This window comes from Phacochoerus africanus, chromosome 12, assembly GCF_016906955.1.
Source record: "Phacochoerus africanus isolate WHEZ1 chromosome 12, ROS_Pafr_v1, whole genome shotgun sequence".
NCBI lineage: Eukaryota > Metazoa > Chordata > Mammalia > Artiodactyla > Suidae > Phacochoerus > Phacochoerus africanus.
In genome coordinates, this window is record NC_062555.1 from 37,084,363 (window position 1) to 37,108,528 (window position 24,166).

The 24,166-nt window shown below is 40.8% G+C and overlaps 1 protein-coding gene and 1 long non-coding RNA gene across 5 annotated transcripts in view; one reads left to right on the forward strand and one right to left on the reverse strand.

Annotated features, from left to right (window-relative positions):
• Window positions 1–22,970, forward strand: part of FRMD3 (FERM domain containing 3) — a 320,699-nt gene extending 297,729 nt beyond the window's left edge. For 3 of the 4 annotated variants that reach the window (XM_047754939.1, XM_047754941.1, XM_047754942.1), the window contains one exon: window positions 17,286–21,258. In XM_047754939.1, coding sequence (XP_047610895.1) covers window positions 17,286–17,884 — 599 coding nt within the window. In that variant the 3' untranslated portion in view covers window positions 17,885–21,258. Of the gene's footprint in view, window positions 1–17,285; window positions 21,259–22,747 lie in introns of those variants that run through there. The other variant, XM_047754940.1, reaches the window with a different exon arrangement.
• LOC125112625 (uncharacterized) overlaps window positions 19,662–24,166 on the reverse strand; it is a 62,992-nt gene continuing 58,487 nt past the window's right edge. The window contains exons 2-4 of the long non-coding RNA XR_007131204.1: window positions 23,353–23,460; window positions 22,227–22,282; window positions 19,662–19,690 (exon numbers count right to left, since the gene is read on the reverse strand). This is a non-coding gene — a long non-coding RNA (uncharacterized LOC125112625). The remainder of the gene's footprint in view (window positions 19,691–22,226; window positions 22,283–23,352; window positions 23,461–24,166) is intronic.

Genomic DNA, 24,166 nt, shown 5'->3' on the forward strand with positions numbered 1-24,166 from the left:
TCTTGGTGAGAGCCATTTCAGGGGTCTGCAGGGGGCAGCTGACTACTGTAAGGTGAAGACAAAGATTGAACTCTCTTAAATTCTAGATGCTAAAATCAAAATAATGGTAAGACAAAGCTTACAAAATGTTCAGGAGTTCCTATCGTGGCTCAGGGGTTAACAAACCCGATTAGTATCCATGAGGATACGGGTTCAATCCCTGGCCTCGCTCAGTGGGTTAGGGGGATCCTGCATAGCTATGAGCTGTGGTGTAAGTTGCAGATGCGGCTTAGATCCTGCCTTGCTACGGTTCAACCCTTAGCCTGGGAACCTCCAAATGCTGCCAGTATGGCCCTAAATAGACAAAAGACAAAAAAAAAAAAATGTTCAGCATTCCCATCGTGGCTCAGTAGTTAACGAATCCTACTAGGAACCATGAGGTTGTGGGTTCAATCCCTGGCCTCGCTCAGTGGGTTAAGGATCCCACGTTGCTGTGGCTGTGGCATAGGCCCACGGCTACAGCTCCAATTAAACCCCTAGCCTGGGAACCTCCCTATGGTGCAGGTGCAGCCCTAGAAAAGACCAAAAAAAAAAAAAAAAGTTCAGTTACTCTTAGAGACATGACCATGAGGTTGGTAGCTGATAACCACAACAAGAGGTGAGATTGGTGTCCCTGGCTGGGAAGAACATTAGGATTTGCTGAGTGTGTGTCTGTGTCTCTAAGTTTCCATTCGTCTATACTTTCCTCAGTCACTGGGATAACTCTTAGGGGTTTTAAATAGAATGAGTGGGTGGCTTCCCAAGGATAGTCAGAGGCATCAGGTACATTTCTAGTGTGAGTTATTTTGCAACATCCATGCCTGAAAGTGAAAACCCTCATCTGAAAAAGTAAATGTCATTCTCAAGATCTTTGCTTTAAACCCATGGGACATGAGCTTCATTTGAAGGATCAGACTTTATAATCCTTATATATAAACTTTATAATGAAGGATTAGACTTTCCAACAAAGGGAAGAGAAAGGAATCACAGAGGATGTTAATGGCACGCTGTCTTACTACAGCTGGAAGTCTGTCTGCTGCTTAATGTGGATAGAAAACATTTTAGGGGACTGATAGCACATGCAGAATATAGTAAACTTGAAAGTTTATTTCTAACTCAAACCATTGATCCCCACAACAGCAAGTGATTTTTCTTTGTGGCTTCTATCTAGGCCATCGTGCAATCACAGGAGATGTGACATATAAATATACAATTAGGTGACCATAAAATCCACTAAGCAAACCTCTTGCAAGTGAAAGGGGCACTTTAATAATGCTGCGAAGGGAGGTCCCATCGTGGCACAGCGGAAACAAACCTGATAGCATCCATGAGGCGCAGGTTCAATTGCTGGCCCCACTCAGTGGGTTAAGGATCCAGTGTTGTCGTGGGCTGTGGTGTAGGTCACAGACACGGCTTGGATCTGGCATTGCTGTGGCTATGGGGTAAGCCAGAAGATACAGCTTTGATTTCCTGCCCTGGGAAACTCCATATGCTGTGGGTGTGGCCCTAAGAAAAAAAAAGGGGGGGCAAAAAAAAATGCTGCTAGGACAACAGGCACATAGTGGCTTGTACTAGGCAAATAGGGATAGATGATCACCTCACATGTAATAATACTGTGGTTTAAGCAAATGAAATTAGCTAATAATAGCAGACTCATCCTTTTTTACTTAAGGAGTGTCTCTCTGGGCCTCTCAGATCCCTTTCTCTTCAGAAAAACATGGTGTTTTAGAAGAAGCTTTGGAGTCAGACAGGCTTGGGTAACAACCCCTGCTCTGTTGTTTCCTGGCTTTATGACCTTGTGCAAGTTACTTAAGCTCTCTGAGCCTCAGTTTCCACATCTCCTCTTATGAATGTCACATGATCATGTGCTCAGAATGTCCAGCCCTGTAAAAAATTCATTACGGGGAGTTTCCATTGTGGCACAGTGGAAACAAATCCAACTAGTATCCACAAGGATGCGGGTTTGATTCTTGGTCTCACTCAGTGGGTTAAAAATCCAGCACTGCCGTGAGCTATGGTGTAGGTTGCAGATGTGGTTTGGATCCTGAGTTGCTATTGTTGTGGTATAGGCTGGCAGCTGCAGCTCTGATTGGACCCCTAGCCTGGGAACTTCCATATGCTGCAGGGGAGGACCTAAAAAGCGAAATAAGCAAAAAAATTTTTTAAAAATCTTTCAAAATCTCAGTACCCTTGTCTTTTCCCCTCTCCCACAGTGTTTTTCAATAACTACAGGAGAAATAGCTCTTCCTATTATATGCAGGTGATTTGTACTTTCAGGGAAAGTGTATTTATAGTTTTATGTGGGACTTTTTTTTTTTTTTGCTTTTTAGGACCGCACCCATGGCCTATGGACGTTCCCAGGTTAGGGGTTGAATCAGACCTGTAGCCACCAGCCACAGCCACAGCCACACAGGACCTGAGCCAAATCTGCACCCTATATACCACAGTTCATGGCAATGACGGATCCTTACCTGCAAGCCAGGCCAGGGATCGAACCCGCCTCCTCATGGATCCTAGTTGGGTTTATTTAACCACTGTGCCACGAAGGGTACTCCTACGTGGGACATTTTATTGACACTTTATTGACTAAGATCAAGCCACAGAACATTGAAACTGTAGGGGATCTGGTCCAAATGGTAGAGAGACTACTAAGATCCTTGTTATTAAAAGGGGGCATGGACTCTGAAAGGATTGACCACCACTGCTCAAGAACACAGGACACTCCAAAACTCACAGAACTGAAGCAACACATCTAAGGACACAGAGAGTTCGGTAGAGCTGAACCCAGGTCCCCAGAATCTCAGGTCCCTGCTCTTTCCACTCCATCATATTTCCTAGAATTGGAGTGATGACCTACCCCTCTTTGTCTCTCTACCCTCAACTCAAGAGTACAGCACACCTCCCAGAGCCAGGATGTCTACACCAATCAACATAAGTAGAGCAATCAGAAGTTAGCCCCCCCTCAGCAAGGATGGTTGTAGTTAACAGGCAACAAATATGTGACCTCTGCAGAGATCAGACTATTCTGTGTATTCTCCCCCCCCACCGCCGCTTTTAAAGTTTTATTGAAGTATAGTTGATTTACAAGGTTATAATAATTTCTGCCATATGACAAAAAGATTCCATTATACATAGACACACATCCATTCTCTTTCAGATTCTTTTCCCACACAGATTATCACAGAATATATTGGGTAGAGTTGTGTTCTTGAGCAGTGGGTGTCAGTCCTTTCAGATTCAACGTCCCCTTTTAATAATGAAGATCCGAATGTTCTCTCTACCAGCCTGAAATGAAACTCATAGAAAACACAGTCTACTTACACACAGCTTTCAAAGTCAAAATGATGCTGTAACCGTAATGTCAGGAGAAGTGAGAAGCAATTTATAATAAAAGAGTTAAGTCTTACGAAGGTTGTCTCAAGCATGACTCACCAGGAGGCAAATGAAGGAGTGAGATTCAGGCTCCTCTGTGACTATACTGTGGGGACACAGCCATCAAGGGCACCATTCAACAGATGCAGGAATGGGTGCCGTGAAGCAGGCATCTCGGACACCTGAGCCATTCCTGACAGCAGTGATGCGATGTTCTGAGCAGGCAAACAACTCTCGGCAAGACCCTCCCTTCTCTTTACCTGTGTACCTGAAAAATTCAGATGATGCTAAAGTCGTATCCAAATGCTTTAGCTTTAAATATAAAACACAGGCAGGCTCTGGATTCAGATCATTCTAAATAGGTTTTTTGATGACACGGGTCATATGTAATGAGACATCTGCAAGTTCGGTGGGATGCAAAAGAATTCTCTATGTCGTGGGACCATCCTGTGTGTTCTGGAATGTCTGGCATCCTTGACATCCACCCACTCAATGCTGCTGCTCCCTGCCAGTCGTTGTGACCTCCAAAAAAGTCCTCTATGATTTTCTAAAATATCCTCCTCCCTGCCAGGTGGTGGTACTGCTTTCTTTGTGTCCCTGCTCTACAGCTTTACGGGGCATTTCAAGAGTTGGGTTTTAACACAGGGTGACTTGGGGTGCCTCAGAATGCACTGGAATGGTGGTTCCCATTGGTGCCATTTGCCAAAGCCTTCAGCATGGCGGAAGGCCCAGTGCTCCCGGGGGGAGCATCATGTGGCCACAGTGGGGGGTGAATTTGTGGGGGAGGCAAGGAAATATGCTGAGAAAGTGTCTCCTGCAAAGTGAGCCAAAGTCTGGTTTCGGCCAGGTGACAGTGGTAGATTCTAAATAGGAAAGGCATTGCCAAGTGGGTTTAAAATTACCCCAAGTAATCCAAACTCGAGTCTTTGCTGAGGAGGGGAGCAGAGGTCACTGTAAATGACAAGTGAGTCATTATATTCGGATACTGCCACATTGTCCCCAAAGTGCTTCCTCACATTTTTCTTTTCTACACATTTTTGAGCCTCTCTCCAAACTCATGAGATAGAGGGGAGGGTTACCATTAAGACATCTGTTCTGGTGTCGCCTGATCCTGCCTTGCTTCATTCACAGAGATCATCACATCCAGGGAAACTAGATCAGGGCCATTAGTCTCTTTAGCTGTTCCGTACATATACAAATTGCTGGTAATCTCAGCTGTAGTATCTGGACTCTGTCATAAATGTGCTCAGAGTTATAGAGGGCTGATTTCTGAATGTAAATGTGAGCAATGCTTATTCCATTTTTTCCTGCCACTAATTTTGCTGTCTACTAAAAAAGGTCTATTTTGCCTTCAGCCATAAGATGAAGAACAATATTTTCGGGAACAGCATCTGTCAGCAGCCTGCTGAGTAGGTTGTGTTGTGGACATGACGTATCTTTAGGGAGTTCTATCCCATCAGGATCAGGTGAATGGCATTGACTGGAACGAGCAGGGCAAAACCTTCTTAACTGTACATGGCAGGCATACGGCCTGACCATCACCAATGACCAGTCTTTTCCTTTGGCATCTTGTGATTCTCTTTCACTTCAAAAAATATTTCTTCAATTTGAATACTGACCAAAAAACATACTTATATTACTGTACTAAAATATAGTTATAATAGTTATCATCTATTTTTCCCTATGTGTCAGAAAGTTTCATTTTAATTGGGATGCCTAATTATATACATTTGACAGCTATTTCCTTTTGTCTAAATCACTGTCATGTCATTTCTAAAAAAAAGTTTTCAGGAAGTTTCCTGGTGGTACAGCAAGTTAAGGATCCAGTGTTGCTGCAGTTGTCATACAGGTCACAACTGTGGCACGTGTTCAGTCCCTGGCCCGGGAACTTCCACATGCCAACTATATGAATAACCAACTATAATTTTCCTCGTACTCTATAGTAGTGGACTTGTTAGAAAACTAATATATGTGGTGATAAAACTATACTGTTTGACAACAGATCTAAAGTAAATATTGCTTAGTAATATATCATATAACCTAATGTTCTTTGCTAAGACAGTAACATCTAATTCCTACAGCTTTTCTGACACAGACAACATTTATATAGCCATAGTTTTAACCCTCACCCCAGCCTTATGAGGTAAGCATTAGCTCCTGTGTTGTAGTTAAGCAAACTAAGTTCCACGAATATTAAGTAACTTTTAGTTAAAGTTACTTAAGAATTAAAGTCTCATAAGTAAGTGGAAGAGCTGGGTTGTCCAACTTTTGTCTGGTCTATTTTCCACTCTGTCCTAATTACCTTAAAATTTGAGCATCGAGATGAGGGTAAAGTATTATGAAACTCTAGCACATCCATTGCTAAGTTGTTAGAAAACCAGGACAGAAAAGAAAGCTTTTATTTCCCTGCCTAAATCCTCCTTTCCAGAAAAATAAGCGAATGCTTCTGTTGTTGAAATGAAAGTACTGGAACATTTGGGTGACTCTGAAACATCAGCAATCTAGCTGATGTTATCACAGAATTTATCTAGCAGCATTTGCAGCCTGTGTGCCTAAAAATACCCACAGGTATATTTTGTGTGGAATGCACAGATGTTTTTGTTTAAAATTTGAATTTTAAAGCTTTCAGATGGAGCTCAGTATGGTCAATTTTTCCCCAGTCACCACCACTCCCTATTGTCCCATACCTGGCCCACAGTCATTCATTAGGAGATACCTGCCTGGCCTGTGGAGGCACTGACTTTTGTAACTCTGAATTAATGACCATGGCTGTGTCTTCCAAAGAAACTACTGTTCACTTTGCTAGTGCTCTCTTTTTTCTTTTTAGATCCTGGACTTTTCAGAAGAAAAATAAATAAGGGAAGGGGAATAGAGTGTGCTGGGGAGAGGGACTGAAATTTTAATGTGGCTAGCAAAGGCTTCACAGAGAAGGGGACATTTGTTTCACAACATGAAAGAAGGGAGAGAGTTGGAACTCTCCCCGTCTGAAGGAAGATGCTTGGAACAGCAGGTGCAAAGGTGGGAGCATGACTGGCTTGTTTGAGCTGGGCCTGTGTGTGCCTGGAATGAAGTGAACAAGGGGGAGGGTTCTAGGAGAACAAGGTCTGAGAGGTTAGGAGAGGAGTAGAGCCCTTGACATCCCTGCAAGGATTGACTTGTACTCTTAGGAAGATGAAAAACCACCAGAGGAGACTGAGCCATTTGAGTGGCATGATCCACCTTATGTTTTCAAAGGATGATTCCAGCTGCTATGTTGATAGCAACCCTTACATGGACAAGGAAGACCAGATGAAATGCTGCTGCAGTAATAAGTTAAGTGAGAAAGGATGGTGGCTTGAACAAGGTTGGTAGCAGTGGACCGGCTAAGAAGTGGTCCGATGCTGGATGTTTTGAAGGTAGAGACACAGAAGTTGCTGATGGGTGCAACTGTGAGACTGAATAGAAGGTTTTTGGTCTGAGCAACTGGAAGAATGGAATTGACATCGACAAAATACTGCAGTCTGGAAACTTGAGATTTTCCTTTACCTTGTGTTATAGGAGAAGGATATGGAAAGTAGAAGACAGAGGGAGAATAGGTTGCATATTAGGAAAAGGAGACTTAAAGCAGAAAGGCCTTTCATATGAGAAAATTGTTGTTAGGTAAGAACTAAGAAATAAGACCAACTTACTGGTCCATTCATTACTGAATGGGCAGTTAGGTTGTTTCCATGTCTTGACTGTAAATAATGCTGCTACAAAAAAATGGGGATTCAGATACCTTCTCAAGTTAGTGTTTTTGATTCCTTTCAATATATTCTCTGAAGTGGAACTGCTGGATTATGTTATAATTCAATTTTAAACTTTTTTGAGGAAACTCCATACTGTTTTCCACAGTTCCTGTACCAGTTTATAATCCCACCACCAGTGCAACAGGGTTCCATTTTCTCCACATCCTCACCAGCATTTGTATCTTTTGTCTTTTTGATGCTGGCCTTTCTAAAAGGCATGGGATAAGATGTCGTTGTGGTTTGACTTGCATTTCCCTCATGTCTAGTGATGTTGAGCATATTTTCATGTTGGCCTTTCAGATATCCTCTTTAGAAAAAATGTCTCCTCAGGCCTTTTACCTATTTTTCAATTGAATTATTTGTGTTTTTGCTATTGAGTTGTATGAGTTCTTTATATATTTTGGATTAACTCCTAATCAGAAAGGGTTTACAAGTAGTCTTCCATTCCATAGATTGCTTTTTCACTTTGTTGTTTGAATCTTTTGCTTACAGGAGCTTTTTAGTTTGATGTAGCCCCATTTCTTTTTTGATTTGGTTGTTTGTGCTCTAGATATCATATCCAGAAAATCATGACCAAGACCCATGTCAAGGTTTTTTCCCTATATTTTATTCCAGGAGTTTCATGGCTTCAGGTTTCACATTTAAATCTTTAATCCACTGCAAGTTAATTTTTGTGAGTAGTGAAAGATCAGAGTCTAGTTTCATTCTTTCATGTGTGAATATCTAATTTTTTCAGCATCATTTATTGAAAAGACTGCCTATTCTTCATTGAGTATTCTTGGCTGCCTTGTTAAGTATTAGCTGACTAAATATGCCTAGGTTTATTTCTGGGCTCTCAATTCTGTTCCATTGATCTATTTGTCCTTTTTTATGCCAGTCCCATACTGTTTTGATTGTTGTATTTTTATAGTGTAGCCTGAAATCAGGAAGTGTTTCCTCCTGCTTTGTTCTCCTTTATCAGGGTTCCTTTGGATATTTAGGGTCTTTTGCAGTTCCATATAAATTTTAGGATTTTTTTTCTACTTATGGAATTTTTTACAGAAAAAATTTCACTGGACTCCTAATAGACATTGCATTGGATCTATAAATGGCTTTTGGTAATAGTGACATTTTAACAATATTAATTATTCCAGTCCATGAACATGGGATACCTTTCCATTTGCATTGTCTTTAATTTCTTTCATCAGTATCTTATAGTTTTCAGAGTAGAGATCTTTAACCTCCTTGATTTATTCCTAAATTTTATTGGTTTTGATGCTGTTGTAAATAGGATCTTTTCTTTCAGATAATTTGTTGTTAGTGTATAAAATACTACTGAGTTTTACATGTTAATTTGTATCCTGCACTTCACTTACTTTATTGATTAGTTCTAATAGTCTTTTGGCTGGGTCTTAGGATATTCCATGTATAAAAACACCTACAAATAGAGACAATTTTACTTCTTTACTTCCAAATATGATGCCTTCTTTTTCTTGCCTGATTTCTCTGGCAAGGACTTCCAGTACTATGGTGAATAGGAGTAGTGATAGTGGGCACCCTGGTCTTGTTCAGAGAAAAAGTTTTCAACCGTTCACCATAGAGTATGACTTTAGCTGTGGGCTTATCATGTATGTTCTTCATTATTTTGAGGTATGGTCCTTCTATAACTAGTTTGTTCATTTTTTATTATAAACACGTTGAATTTTGTCAAATTTTTTTCCACACTGAGATGGTCATATGATTTTTTTTCTTTCATTCTATTAATTTGATGATTTGTGTTATGTTGAGCCATCCTTGTATATCAGGTATAAATCCCATTTGATCACAGTGAATGATCCTTTTAATGTGCTGCTGAATTCAGCTTGTTAGAATTAAGAACTCTGACATCTATGTTCATCAGGAATATTGGTCTTTAGTTTTTTTAATTTAATTTTTATTTTTTATTGGAGTATAGCTGATTTACATTCTGTTTCAGGTATAGAACAAAGTGAGTTGCTTACTATATATATATATATATATATTCATTTTGTATCAGATTCCTTTCCATATGTTAATACAGAATGTTGAATAGAGTTCCCTGTCCTTGTTAATTATCTACTTTATATATAGTAGTATATACATATTAATCTTAAACTCCTAATTTATCCTTCACCCCCACAGATTCCCCTTTGATAACCAAAAGTTTTTTTTTTTTTCTTTTTCAAATCTGTGAGTCTGGTTCTTTGTTGTAAATAAATGACATCATGTGATATTTTTCTTTCTCTGTTGGACTTAACCAAGTATAATTATCTCTAGATCCATCCATATTGCTGCAAATCACATTATTTCATTGTTTATGGCTGAGCAATATTCCGTTGTTTATATGTACATCTTCCTTAACCATTCCTCTGTCAATGGGCATTTAGGTTGCTTCCATGTCTTGACTATTGTACATAGTGCTGCAATGAAAATTGGGGTGCAGGTATCTTTTCAAATTATAGTTTTCTCTGGATATCTGTCCAGGAGTGGGATTGCTGGATCACATGGTAACTCAATTTTATTGTTTTAAGGGACTTCCATATAGTAATTGTATCAGTTTATATTCTCACTAACTTCATATGAAGATTTTCTTTTCTCCACACCCTCTCTACTATTTATTGTTTATAGACTTTTTGATGATGGCCATTCTGACCAATGTGATGTGATACTTAATTCTAGGTTATTTTCTTTTTTTGGGTGGGGACTTCCAGGCCAGATATCATTGTAGTTTTGGTTTGCATTTCTCTAATAACTAGTTATGTTGAACATCTTTTCATGTGCTTTATGCCCATCTGTATGTCTTCTTTGGGGAAATGTCTCTTTAGATCTTCTGCCCATTTATTGATTGGGTTGTTTGTTCTTTTGATACATAGCTGCATCAGCTGAGTGTAGATTTTAGAGATTAATCTCTTGTTGGTTGCTTCATTTGCAGAGATTTTCTCCCATTCCCTGGGTTGTCTTTTCTTCTATGATTTCCTTTGCTGTGCAAAAGCTTTTAAGTTTAATTAGGTCCCATTTGTTTATTTTTGGTTTTATTTTCATTACTCTAGGAAGTGGATCCAAAAAGATATTACTGTGGTTTATACCAGGGTGTTCTGCCTGTGTTTTCTTCTGAGAGTTTTATAGTATCCAGCCTTACATTTCAGTCTTCAATCCATCTGAAGCTTATTTTTCTGTATGGTGTTACAGAATATTCCAATTTCATTCCTTTACATGTAGCTATCCAGTTTTCCCAGCACCACCTGTTGAAGAAACTGTCTTTTCTCCATTGTATATGCTTACCTCTTTTGTCATAGATTATTGACCATTGACACATAAGTTTATTTCTGGGCTTTCTTTCCTGTTCCATTGATCTATATGTCTGTTTTTGTGCTAGTGCCATGCTGTTTTGTTTACTGTCATTTTTGTACTATAGTCTGAGGTCAGGGAGCCTGATTATTCCCACACTTTTTCTTTCTTAAGATTGCTATTCAGGGTCTTTTGTGTTTCCACACAAAACATTTTTTTCTTCTAATTCTATAAAAAATGCCATTGGTAATTTGATAAGGATTGCACTGAATCGGTAGATTGCCTTGGGTGTATAGTCATTTTGATTGTACCCATTCTTCCAATGCAAAAATATTGTATAACTTTGTTGTGTCACCTTCAATTTCTTTCTTATACTTTTTCAGATAAGTGTTTTACTTAGGTATGTTTATTCCTAGATATTTTGTTCTTTTTGATGTGATGGTAAATGGGACTGTTCCATTAATTTCTCTTTCTGATCTTTTGTTGTTACTATATAGAAACAAAACAGATTACTGTATTAATTTTGTATTCTTCAAATTTACTGAAATCATTAATGAGTTCTAGTAGTTTTCTGGTGGTATCTTGAGTATTTTATACATACAGTACCAAGTCATCTGCAAACAATGATAGCTTCCACTTTTTTTTTCCAATTTGGATCCTTTTCATTTCTTCTCTAGCTAGGACTTCCAAAACTATGTTGAATAAAAGTGGCTAGGGTGGATATCCTTTTCTTGTTCCTGAACTTCAAGGAAATGCTTTCAGTTTTTCTCCATTAAGTATGATGTTAGCTGTGGGTCTGTCATAGATGGACTTTAGCAGGTTGAGGTAGGTTCCCTCTATGCCCACTTTCTGAAGTTTTTATCATAAATGGATGTTGAATTTTAGCAAAAGATTTTTCTGCATTTACTGAGATGCTCATATGGTTCTTATTCTTCAGTTTGTTAATGTGGTGTATCACAATAATTCATTTTTGGATCTTGAAAAATTCTTGCATTCCTGAGAGAAATCCCACTTGGATTCAGCTTGCTAGAATTTTGTTAAGGATTTGTGTGTCTATGTTCATCAGTGATATTGGCCTGTAATTATTTGTGGAATCTTTGTCCAGGTTTGATAGCAGGATGAGGTGGCCTCACAGAATGAGTCTGGAAGTGTTCCTTTGCAGTTTTTTGAAATAGTTTCAGAAGGATAGGTGTTAACTCTTCTCTAAACGTCTGATAGAATTCACCTGTCTGATAGAATTCACCTGTGAAGCCATCCAATCTTGGACTTTGTTTTTTGACCTTGATGAAATGGTCCTCTGGAGGGGATGGCCTGTGTATCCTAGGAGTACACTCCCCTCTCATCATCCAAGGTCCAGGGACCATCTGTTCCCAGGGTAGGTTCTGACCTATGTTTACAGACTCAGTTCTTCAGTCTGCTGGATCATACTTTCTTGCTTCTAGTGTCTGTCCTCTGGTGGGTGAGGCTAGTCTTGAGCCTTGTGCCGTCTTCCTGGTGGGAGGAGCCAGTGCCTGCCCACTGGTGGGTGTAGCTGGGTTTTGGCCCTCTGGTGGGGAGGACCATGTCAAGGGGCATATCAGGAGGTGGCTGTGTGCTCATAATTTCTTTAGGCAGCAGGTATGCTGATGTGTGGGCCATGTTCCTGCTCTGTTGACTTTTTGGCTTGAGGAATTCTAGCACTGGAGCTTACATGCTTTTGGGTGGAGCCAGGTCTTAATGCCAAGGACCCCAAATGTCTGCCTCCAGCCAGAGTTCATGTAGGTCCCCCCTAAATCCGTCACCAGCCTTTACGACCCCAGCAAATGCCGGAGATACCCTTTACCTCCCCAGGAGATCCTCCAAGACTAGCAGCTAATTCCAGCCCAGGATCCTCTGGAGTTACTGCTTTTGCCCTGGCTACCAGTGCATGTGAGATCTTAGGTGTGCTCTCCACAAATGGAGTCTGTTTCCCCAAATCCTGTGGAGCTCCTGAAATCAAGCCCCACTGATCTTTGAAGCCAAATGCCCCAGGGGCTCCTCTTCCTAAAGTGGGACCCCTAGGCTGGGGAGCCTGGTGTAGGGATGAGAACTCTCCCTCTTGATGGGGAACTTCTGCAATATAATTATTCTCCAGTTTGTGGATCATCTACCTGGGAGTAGGGAGTATGGGATTTGATTATTATTGCAAGTATACCCCTCCTACTGTCTCATGGTTTCTTCTTTGTCTTTGGATGTGGACCATCTTTCTGGTAGATTCCAGTCTTTTGTGTCAATGGTTGTTCAGCAATTAGTTGTGATTTTGGTGTACTTGTGCCAGGAAGTGAGCTCAAGATCCTTTTACTCCACCATCTTGTCTTCACCTCTCCATTGTTCTTTGTTTCTGACTATCTTTTCTTTTCTTTTTAAGGGCCGCACCCACAGCACATGGAGGTTTCCAGGCTAGGGGTCCAATCGGAGCTGTAGCCACCGGCCCACACCAGAGCCACAGCAGTGCCAGATCCAAGCCGCGTCTGTAACCTTAACCACAGCTCATGGCAACACCAGATCCTTAACCCACTGAGCAAGGCCAGGGATCAAACCCGCAACCTCATGTTCCTAGTCGGATTTGTTTCCACTGCACCACGATGGGAACTCCTGGTTACAATTTTAAATGTGATGTATTATGGCATCAGTATGCTTTGATTTCCTTTGTAATCACCACAGGTTTTTTCCTTATGGTTACCATGAGACTTACATAAAAGGATCTTAAAATTTTAACACTCTAGTTTAATAACAATGTAACTTCAATACAGTTACTAAGCTTTACATACAGTTACTAAGCTTTACACTTTTATTTCTCCTCCCCCTCACATTTTATGTTATTGATATTACAGTTTGCATATTTTCTATATTGTGTAACTAGTAACAGATTATTTTTATTACATTTTTTAACTTGTAAACTAGATTATGCACTAGCATTACCATATTACAAAATCAACCTTGGCTATATTTTTACCATTACCATTGAGTTTTAGACTGCCTTCTTTTTCTTTTATCTTTTTTTGTGTGTGTCTTTTTAGGGCTGCAACCACAGCAAATGGAGGTTCCCAGGCTAGGGGTCGAATCAGAGCTGGAGCCGCTGGCATATGCCAGAGCCATGGCAATGCAGGATCTGTCACATCTGTAGCCTACATCACAGCTCACAGCAATGCTTGTTCCTTAACCCACTGAGTGAGGAGGCCAGGGATTGAACCCATATCCTTATGGATGCTAGTTGGGTTCATTAGCTGCTGAGCCATGACAGGAACACCGAGTTTTATACTGCCTTCTTATGTTTTTATACTTAGCACCTTTTTACTTACACTTAATGGACTCCCTTTAGCATTTCTTGTAAGGAAGTCAAATGGTGAATTCCCTCAGCTTTTGTTTGCTTAGGCAAGTCTTGATCCCCCTATTTCTGGAAGGCAGCTATGCTTACCACTACACCACCAACACTGCACATTCCCCCTATTTCTGAAGGACAGTTTCACCAGGTATAGTATTCTCGGTTGATACTTTCTTTCAATATTTTAAATATATCATCCAATTTTCTTCCTGTCTGACAAGTTTCTGTTGAGAAATACTCCATTAGGTTAATGCAAAGGAGCCTCCATGAAACTATCTCTTTCTGATTTTAAAATTGTCTTTGACACTTCACAATTTAATTATAATATGTCTCAGTATAGCCCTATTTGGGTTGAACCTATTTGGTGTACTTTGGGCCTATTTCTTTTCCCAGATTGGGGAAGTTTTCAGCCATTAATGCTTTAAATATATTTTCTGTCCTTCCTCTTCTCCTTCTGAATTCCTATAGTGCAAATATTGTTTCCCATCATCGTGTCCCATAAGTCCTGCAGGCCAGTGTCACCTTTTTCATTCTTTCTTCTCTGACTGGATAATTTCAAATGTCCTATCTTCCAGGTCACGGATTCTTTCTTCTTCCTAGTTGACTCTGAAGATAGAGTTGGAAAGTCTCTATTGATTTATTCAGTTCAGTTATTGTATTTTTCAGCTTTAGGATTTTTTTCATGGTTTTTATTTCCCTGTTGAATTTCTAATTTTGCTCATTCCTTGCTTTCCTAATTTTGTTTAGTTGTCATGTGTTCTTGTAGGTCACTAAATTTCTCTGAGAGCATTATTTTGAATTGACAGTTCATAGATTCCCATTTCTTTAGGGTCAGTTATTAGTGTTTTTAAGTTTTCTTTAGTGTTGTTATATTTACCTGATTTTTCATGCTCCTTGATTCTTATGCTGGCATCTGTGCACTGGAGTAAGTGGTCTCCTCTTCCAGACTTTTAAGATCTGCTTTGGGTTCATTGGTCAGCTCACTTTGGGTTTCTGGTGTCTGCTGGAAATATCTTTGGGCAGGTGAGACATGCTATTAGAGTCTATTTTTGGATGAGGCAATTGTCCAAGCACTGAGGTTGTGAATGGGGGTGTGTGGCACTGACTGAGAACAGCTGGATAGGGCCGCTGGCTTGGTATCATGCTCAACTGGCCCTGTTGTTGTCTAGATTCTCTGGTCAGGCTTATTAGATGGTCAAGACTAGGAACTATACTCAGCCATAAATGGGGCTATGAATTAACTTCTCTACCCTGGTAGGGTGGCAGGATGGGACCAAGGGCCTACATGGCTCATTGTTTGGAGACTCAGGTCAGACAAGAATGTGCACTGGATATCCGTCAGAAGAGGCCACCAGTTTTGCTTTGCAGACAGGGAAAGTCATGGGCTGCACTTTTGATTCAAGTGCCACTGAGAGCAGGGCTGTTGGATGGGCTACAGAGCTTTCTGTGTACTCTGGTAAGGTTCCCTGGTCAGGTGAGCTGAAAGCTCTATTCAGCAGTGAGTGGGGCTATGAATTTGTTCCCCTGCCTAAACTAATTTAGGCACAGTAGGGAAAGGAGCACCACTAAGCTCTCTGTTTGTGGTCTTCAATCAAGCTGACCAGGCCCCCAAGTTCCATGGCCAAACTGCACCACTTGCTTTGGTCTAGAAGCAATCAGCTCTGCCTGCCCACCTCTCAGCTCCAGTGTTGCTGGGTAATACAGCTCCCAGGTATTCTTACCAGTCCTTCTTGTTAGATGGAGCTATATGACTCAGCCTTCCTGCCTGGGTAGGCCTGCACTTCAAAGAACTCCCAAATTTTCCTAAAGACACATTCTGGCTGGAAGGGGCTGGGAACTAGGCTCCACAGTGAGTGAGGCTATGACTCTGTTGTTCTGCATGGGTGTGAGTAGACCAGGCTCCAGGGCTGGCAAAACACCTCCTTCTGAGGACCTGAATCAGGCCACCCTGCACCCCACTGAGTTCCCTGTTCAGATGCACCAACAACTTGGTTCTGCAGATGAGCAAAGCCACTGGTTGGAGCTAATACTTGACTCCACAGGTAGGAGCTTGGTCTGCCACAATCTGAGTGCTAATTAATTGTTGGAAGTCGCTCCCCACTTCTCCATCACACATTCCCAGTGGTTGAGATACCCCGTGATACTGTAGGGTGAAATTCGGAGTAAGGGCTCCCATAAAGTAACGCATAATGCTGGGGGGTGGAGCTAGATATCACCCTAGGCTCTCTTTTCCCACTGAAGGAACCAGAGGCTCTGGGGAGAATTCTCAGTGTAGTCTTGTGCCAACCTGGGGGAGGGGCAATGTGGTTAACAGTTCCTCTTACCCTTTTAATGTAGTTTGTCCTAGTTCTCTGTAGTGTAGGAGGGTACTTCAGCCTCATTTCTAAGTTTTAGGATTTTCTCAGTGGTGTCTTGTCCATAAACTGTTAGTTGTTCTTCTTGGGGGAAGAGGAAACAAACCCAGGAATAACTAAGGTTGCCATCCTGGTGACATCACTTCCTGCACATCTTAAAGAGAGAGAAATCCTGAAATATATTCATTAAAAGCAGGCTTGCAGTTACCTAATGTACCTGGCTACCAATATGGAATTATACTGTAGATCCATTCTGGGGAACATTTCTTTGACTCCTCATTTCCCACTAAAAATCCAAGACTCAAAATCAGGAGAGCTGGTCTTAGGCCTGATAGCAGGTAACTGGACTTCCCATCGATAAAATGTGAGGTTGAGAAAAAACTTTCCTCCAATAAACTTTTAAGAAATAATATTCATACTAGTCAATTTTTCAAATGAACTGAAAGAGAAGGAAAAGTCCTCATATATAAAACTGTCTCATAGCATTTTTTTCACAACTATAAAGCAATCTAAATGTTTGCCAATAAGCAACTAATACTGTTATTAACTATAAACAGAAAATTAGGCAACCATTATAAACGCCAGTGGGAGTTTATGTCCACACAGAAAATGTCTAAGTTAAAATGTTAAAGGAGCAAGATATAAATTTGTTCATACAAATATGACTGCAGTTATATAAAATGAGAAAACACAAAATTGTGCCTAGAATGAAGTCTAGAAAAAATACATAATAAAATGATTATCACTGGATAGTAGATACTCTCTAATTTTACTACAATACTTCATTGGATGACAGTGTTGACTTCCAGAAGACAATACTCAAAATTACCTTAGTGATTTCTTATCATTTTATTCTTGAAGACATGACCAGATTTTGAGGTTTTCAGGCTACAGGTACACATGTAAATGTAAATATTGCAAAACATTTGAGATATGTTGGTTATTTTGGATTTATCATGTTGACCTTAGAACTTATTGTATAGGATCTATTACTGAAATGACTGTTAAAAGTCAGTATCCCACAGAACAATTTCATAGGTTCCCTAAATTCCATGTGTGTGTTAGTCTTGGTTTGTTTTCATCTACAGATTGTGGAAAAAAGAAAACTAGAAATTTAAAATTAAGAAAAGTCTAATCTCTTTACAGGTGTTCCATTGCCCAAAGAAGATAACATTTCTGCCCCCTTGATCTCCAGCTCACCAGTGAAGGAATCCCGCGAGTATGAAGAACCTTCAAGTGAAGAGGAAGATAAAATAAAAGAGGAGCCCTTGACCATCTCCGAACTGGCATACAACCCAAGTGCCAGTCTGCTCCCTACCCCAGTTGATGATGATGAGATCGACATGCTCTTTGACTGTCCATCTCGGCTGGAGCTGGAAAGAGAAGACACAGATTCATTTGAGGAACTGGAAGCAGATGAAAACGCCTTTTTAATGGCCGAAGAAGAGGAGCTGAAGGAGGCTCGCCAGGCTTTGTCATGGAGCTATGACATTCTGAGTGGCCATATTCGGGTGAACCCACTGGTCAAGAGTTTTTCCCGGCTCCTTGTGGTGGGCCTGGGCCTGCTGCTCTTTGTATTTCCCCTGCTCCTCCTCCTTTTGGAGTCAGGTATTGATCTCTCCTTCTTATGTGAAATCCGCCAGACGCCCGAGTTTGAGCAGTTTCACTATGAGTACTACTGTCCTCTCAAGGAGTGGGTGGCTGGCAAAGTCAACCTCGTTCTCTATATGCTGGGTTGCTCATAAAGCTCATCTCTCATATGACTAAGGGCTATATTCAATACTAGTGATTTGGTTCTTTTGGCAAATGCCTGGTTCTGAACGGTCACAGGACCGTCAACAGGTGTTCCTCAGTCGTAACTGATTATTCACACCTTTAAGTTAGCTTTCCATCATTCACTGCGATTAAATGAGTTCAAATCAAATACAGTTATTTTAGTTACAGGTCAGGAAGACGGCCTCTAAATAACCAAAAATATGTTTATTTTTCTTATAGTACAGACATACTCTTTATCTATTAATATTCACTGAGCTGAATTTAGGTCTCCTTTTTTTAATAGCACCATTATAAGGTTCAGAATCTGAATTTTAGTAAAAACCCAAAAGAAGGTTTTTTTGAATATAATCCTTAGTGAAAACAATGTCCTTTAACCAATGCCTATACAACTAAATTTGTGCTGGGCTTTTGTTTGTTTTTTTAAAAGTATTTTTATGTGTTCCAACTATTTTGGTAAATTTTTAGCAAAAAAAAAAAAAAAACCCACAAAAAACCGAAGCCCCCTGGAGTTATTTAAGTGTACAGATTGTAAGACTAATGCACAAAGGGTATGTCAGGAATCTTTTAATGTTTTGGCACGGGTTTGTTTTTTAAAATATTTTTTGCTGAACAATCACATAATTTGTCGTTACCTGCATATGAGATAGAAAATAGGTAGAAAAACACTGTAGAGAGTAAGTTCCTGAAGTGGATGATGGACCTGGAGGATGTAGAAATTGAGAGCATCAAGTGGACACAGGGTGGTCCGTTTTTCAACGTATTTGGACAAGATGACTTGTTACTTTCATTTCCATTCTGTCCATGTATTTTGGCTGGGGAGATAGAATGTTCTTCAAAGAAAGTGAAACTTTAAAGGAAACAAGTTAAAGGAGATACTAGTTAATTGCATAGTATTGTGCATTAACTCAAGAGTAGAAGCAGATAGGAACTGGACAAATGGCAAGTAGCAAAACAGAGTTCTGGTGAAGCTGGTAGGAAAGAGGTGGTGGTAGACAAACCATCAATTCATGAAAAGTGATGGTGACGCAAGGTACTGAATGATGCAAAGAACAGTGTGCTCACTGTCCGAGTTGACATGACTGTGTTTAAGTGGATCTAAATAAAAGTGGAGAAACTTTGAGGAACTTTTTTTGGTTCCTCATGCCATTCATTGAGATTCTGTGGAAGACACTTTAAAAGAAGTGTGGGTTTGATCCCTGGCCTCGCTCAGCAGGTTAAGGATCTGGCATTGCCATGAGCTGTGGTGTAGACCCCTAGCCTGGGAACCTCCATATGCCGTGGGTGCGGCCCTAGAAAAGACAAAAATAAAATTAAATTAAAGAAAAATGAAGTGTGTGTGAGAGAGAGAGAAAGAATGGATCTTGGCTTTTGATAAATGCCTATGATCTTCCGTTGTGGTGATCATTCTACTCTTTTCCTTTCCTGGATTCCTGAAGATCTTAACTCATTCATAATCGGGGCTCTCATTAAGACAGTGGAGGGGACTCATTAGGTAAAAGACCATTTCAGCTTGGGTGAAAGAGTGAAATGACTCCCTACTCAGATGGTAGAGAGGACAAAGGGGACCAAGGGGACCTTCTTTCATACCATTAAATTCATGACAGAAAGGCTGTGACGCCTTCCTTGTGGAGTACTTACCAGTACTGTGAAAGAGAAGAGTAGGGAGGAGTTCTCTTGTGCAGTGGGTTAAGGATCCACTGTGGTCACGGCAGGGGCTTGGGTGGCTGCTGTGGTGTGGATTTGATCCAGAAACTTTCACATGCTGTAAGCATGGTCTGAAAAAAAAAGAGGAAATGAGTATGGATGGAGCTTAAGGATTTCTCCATAGACTGTAAATGAAGGCATGGAATGTTTTCAAAGGGATTGGGCTGCCTGTCTCCCTAACCCTTCCAGCCCTGTAGCTCCAACAGCTTTGTCAGATATTTAATTTTGTAAATAAGTTTAAAAACTCAGCTCATGAAGTCTTCAGCTGATCCAATTATAATCTAATTTGCTATTAAGTTGATAGGGTGTTGTTTTGCATCTATTTTGCTTTTTAATAAAGAATATTTGATACCTGAAATTTGATACCAATGTAGAAAAACATTTTTCTATAGGTTATTTGGGAAGTGTGCAGATGGTCACCTTTGAAATTGAAGTGTTCCCCCCAACCCGGCCCTTGTTATGACTTAAGGTCATACTTTCTGACATAAGAGTACCCCAGTGTAGTCTGCACAAAATTAGATCCCCTCTTCTAATCATGCTTTATACCATTTTCTTTGAAGTTCTAATCAAAACAAATCACTAGCCCTTGCCCTTTTAAACTAATATTGAATAATGTTGTTAAAATTATGGAAGTAATATATTACCCATCATAAAACATTGAAAAACACTAAGAGGCTAAACATCATGCATAGTCCAGCCATGCAGATTTATATTAAAGAATAGTAAGTACATAATTTTAACATTTCCAGCTAACATCTCTTTCCTCTTAGGCAAAAAATCACAGTTGAATAGAAATGTTTTTAAATGAAGGAGCTGACAGGATAGGGTCTGCTGAATTTAAACAATAGCTACCAAAAGTAAAACTCAGATCTTGAAATGCCATTTTGTCAAGATAGTCAGTGTTTTTAGAAAAATCTGCTTAAGTTGTCACAGAAGAGAGTCACCAGTTGCCTGAATCAAAGGAAAAGACTGCTTCCAAAGATGAAGAATATATAATATAGTAAGATACAGAATTCTAAGCCAAGTGTGTGAGTATATGTATATTCCATATTATTGGTACATATGTGTTCATATATGAATCTGTATATATGTGTGTATTTATATACACACAACTGATATGCCCTTCATCCATAGTTGTTTTTATTTTTCCCCAGTTGAGAAATTTGTGACATGCTGTTATTCCTTTTCCCTCACATATCATAGTGAATAAAACCCAGTCTCAAAGGTTTCAATTTTTCATGAAAACCACTGTGTGGACATGTGTGGTTTTATATACACACATATATGGCAAATACATATACACACACAATCTTGTCTTTAGTGCTAATGCAAGTTGGATCATGAAAACCATGTAGGTGAAGTACCGTGTATTTCTGTCTGTGCTTGGAACTTACTGTAAAATGTTATGTATCTGGAATATATTTTGTGGTTTGTCTAATATCTTTATAAAGGCAACTCTGGGAAGAATTCAAACTGAATTGGTTTCATCGAAATACTAGAGATATGGGGGCCATGTTACCTGCGATTGGAGCCTTATCTTTGTATAGTGAAATTTGCATTTCTATGTTAACATTCAGATTGTTTTATATGTTAATATGGTGGCAGGAATCCCTAATAAAAATACTCTGGGGAAAAAATGTTTCTGCAATCATTTAGTTTTATTCAAAGTAAAGGTGTATAAAAAGACTGCTGAAAACTACAGAAAGGTGCCATCTGGTACCATGAAATGAGGTCACCCTTGAATGGTGATAGTATGAAAAAAAAAAAAAATCACAGGTAATGGATAGGATTAACCCTTTGCAGAAGTCACCCAGTTTAAAAGCAAAAATGTTGAGTGCATTAGAAATGCACCCAAACATTAAAGACAGCTATGGTTGATTTAGTGGCACCCAGATAAACAGAGAAGCAGAAAAGTCCAGAAAAAAAAGCCAGAAGAGGGGTATTCTGCATAACAGGTAGGAAGAAGGATTTAGAATGCAAGCAGTTAGTATGTCTCTTCCTGGGCCAGACGGAGCCACATCAGACTCAACTCTGCAACACTTGCCATTAAACTTCTATTTGTTCACAGGCCCCTGGAAGAATCTTATTTACTACAACTTTTTTTCCCCTCCATACAGCATGGCCTAACAGGCCTTCTACTTTAGTCTGCCACAAAGCTGACAACTCCACACCTGATGGTTAGATCAGAGGTGTTACTCCAAATGGAGTAAAAGGGGCTCTCTTTGCTATAGCAACACCACAAGTGTCCTGCTGAATTGTATACTAGCTGTGGTGGCCTCTTCAAGTTTTCTTTTCAGTTTTACTGAGCTATAACTGACATATAATGGTGTATGATTTTTAAGTGTACAACATAATGATTTGATTTATGCATATACTACAAAATGATGAGTACGATAAGTTTTAGTCAATGCCCATTGTCTCCCACTGTTAAAATTTTTTTTCTTGTGATGAGAACTTTTTAAGATTGCTGACTCTCCTCTTAGTAACTTGCAGATATACAATACAGAATCATGAACTACAGGAGAGTCACCATGCTGTATATTATTACGTGCCCAGGACTTAGGACGAAAATGGTAGCTTTTGACTCCCTTTGTCCATTTCACTCACCTGGGGGCTGGGCGAAGTCTGTTGAGTTCTTCCTCCGCAGTCCTCAGGGGTCCAAGCTCCAGAGCACAGGCAAGGAAAGGAATTCAGTAGGAGGAAAAGGAATTCAGTGGTCTGTTTTCAGGCCTGAGGTGCCACAGACCCATAGTCCGGCCTCCAGCAGCTCTAGCCAGCACTTCTGTTTGCATTAGTGGCTGCAGACTGGGAGACTGACATAAAATGGCCCTTGGCCCCTTGTTCACTGAGCAGCCTAGGCTCCTGACCCCTGGGAGAAAGCCTTGTCATTATTTGTACATTCCCTTGCTTGGCCAAAGATCTCCTGAGCACCCTCCAGCTTGGAAGGAAAGTACAGGGGAGAAGCTTCCACCTGGGTGACCTCGGGATGGTTGTGGTTGATGAACTTAAGACTCCTGGGGCTGCCTTTCTCTACTGGGCGGAGGTAATATGCTCAAGGACGCTGCTTACTTGTCCTCCTGCTTCTTCTCTCTCTCTCTCTTTCTTCGGACCTGCTTTTGGGCTTCCAGTCTACATGCAGTAAACAGACCCAGCAGAACCTGCCCGTGCTGGGCCACCCAGGACTCCGCTCTCCACGTTCCAGCCTGGCTCTGTGATGGGGTGGGTAAGTTGGGGGAGCCCCACCCAGTGGGCTCAGCTGTCATCACTTCTGAGAGGATGAAAGAAGCCTCACTTGGGCCACAGATCCCAGCTGTGTTCTTCAATTCATCAATAAAGCTGATTTTAATCCTCTTCTGGCCATTGTGTCTATCTTCTATGGGGAAGTGGGGTGGAACCCAGGGGTGTGGGATCCATACTAAAAACATTCAAGAATATATATATATATATATATATATATATTTTGCTATTTCTTGGGCAGCTCCCATGGCATATGGAGATTCCCAGGCTAGGGGGCGAATCGGAGCTGCAGCCACCGGCCTATGCCAAAGCCACAGCAACACTGGATCCGAGCCGCGTCGGCAACCTACACCACAGCTCACGGCAACGCTGGATCGTTAACCCACTGAGCAAGGGCAGGGACCAAACCCACAACCTCATGGTTCCTAGTCAGATTTGTTAACCACTGCGCCAAGACGGGAACTCCACATTCAAGAATATTTAGGATCTCTCTTACCTCTAATTCTGCAAACAAGGAAGGAGTGGAAGACGCTGCTCCTGGCTGAACCTCAGGCATCACAGGATGTCTGCCATTGCCATATGCCTTGCAGATGGGAAAGAGAACCTGGAACATAGTATTTTTTTTCTTTTTAAGGCCACACTCATGTGGCATATGGATGTTTCCAGGCTAGGGGTCAAATCAGAGCTACAGCTGCCAGCCTACGCCACAGCAACAAGGGATCCGAGCTGAGTCTGCAACCTACACCACAGCTCACAGCAATGCTGGATCCTTAACCTACTGAGTGAAGTCAGGGATGGAAGCTCTATCCTCAGGACACTAGTCGGGTTCATTACCACTGAGCCACAGTGGGAACTCTGGGACACAATATATAAAGAACAGAGGGTGGGGAGTTCTCTTGTGGTGCAGTGGGTTACGGATGTGGCATTGTCACTGCAGTAGCTTGGGTCACTGCTATGGCATGGGTTCGATCCCTGGCCTAGGAACTTCCACATGCCTTGGGCGCCCCCCCCCCCAAAAAAAAGAATATAAGGTGGATTGGAACCATACATTTCTCTTCTTCACCTGTAGCTGACGCTGATCCCAAATACCTCTTTGGAAAGAAAACCAAAGCCACTTTCCTGGTTGTCAAGGAAAAGTCTTAGTAGGATATAGGATATGCTTTGTGCAGATGCCAAGTATTGAAATCTGCCTTGCAATTTACTGTAGCTCCTCCAGCTAACAGGGCTCACCTTGATCTCCTCAGCAACAAAAAGTATGATTTTGATAATTCCAAGGATATTGAGCCTTCCAAGGAGGCTGCACGTCAAGG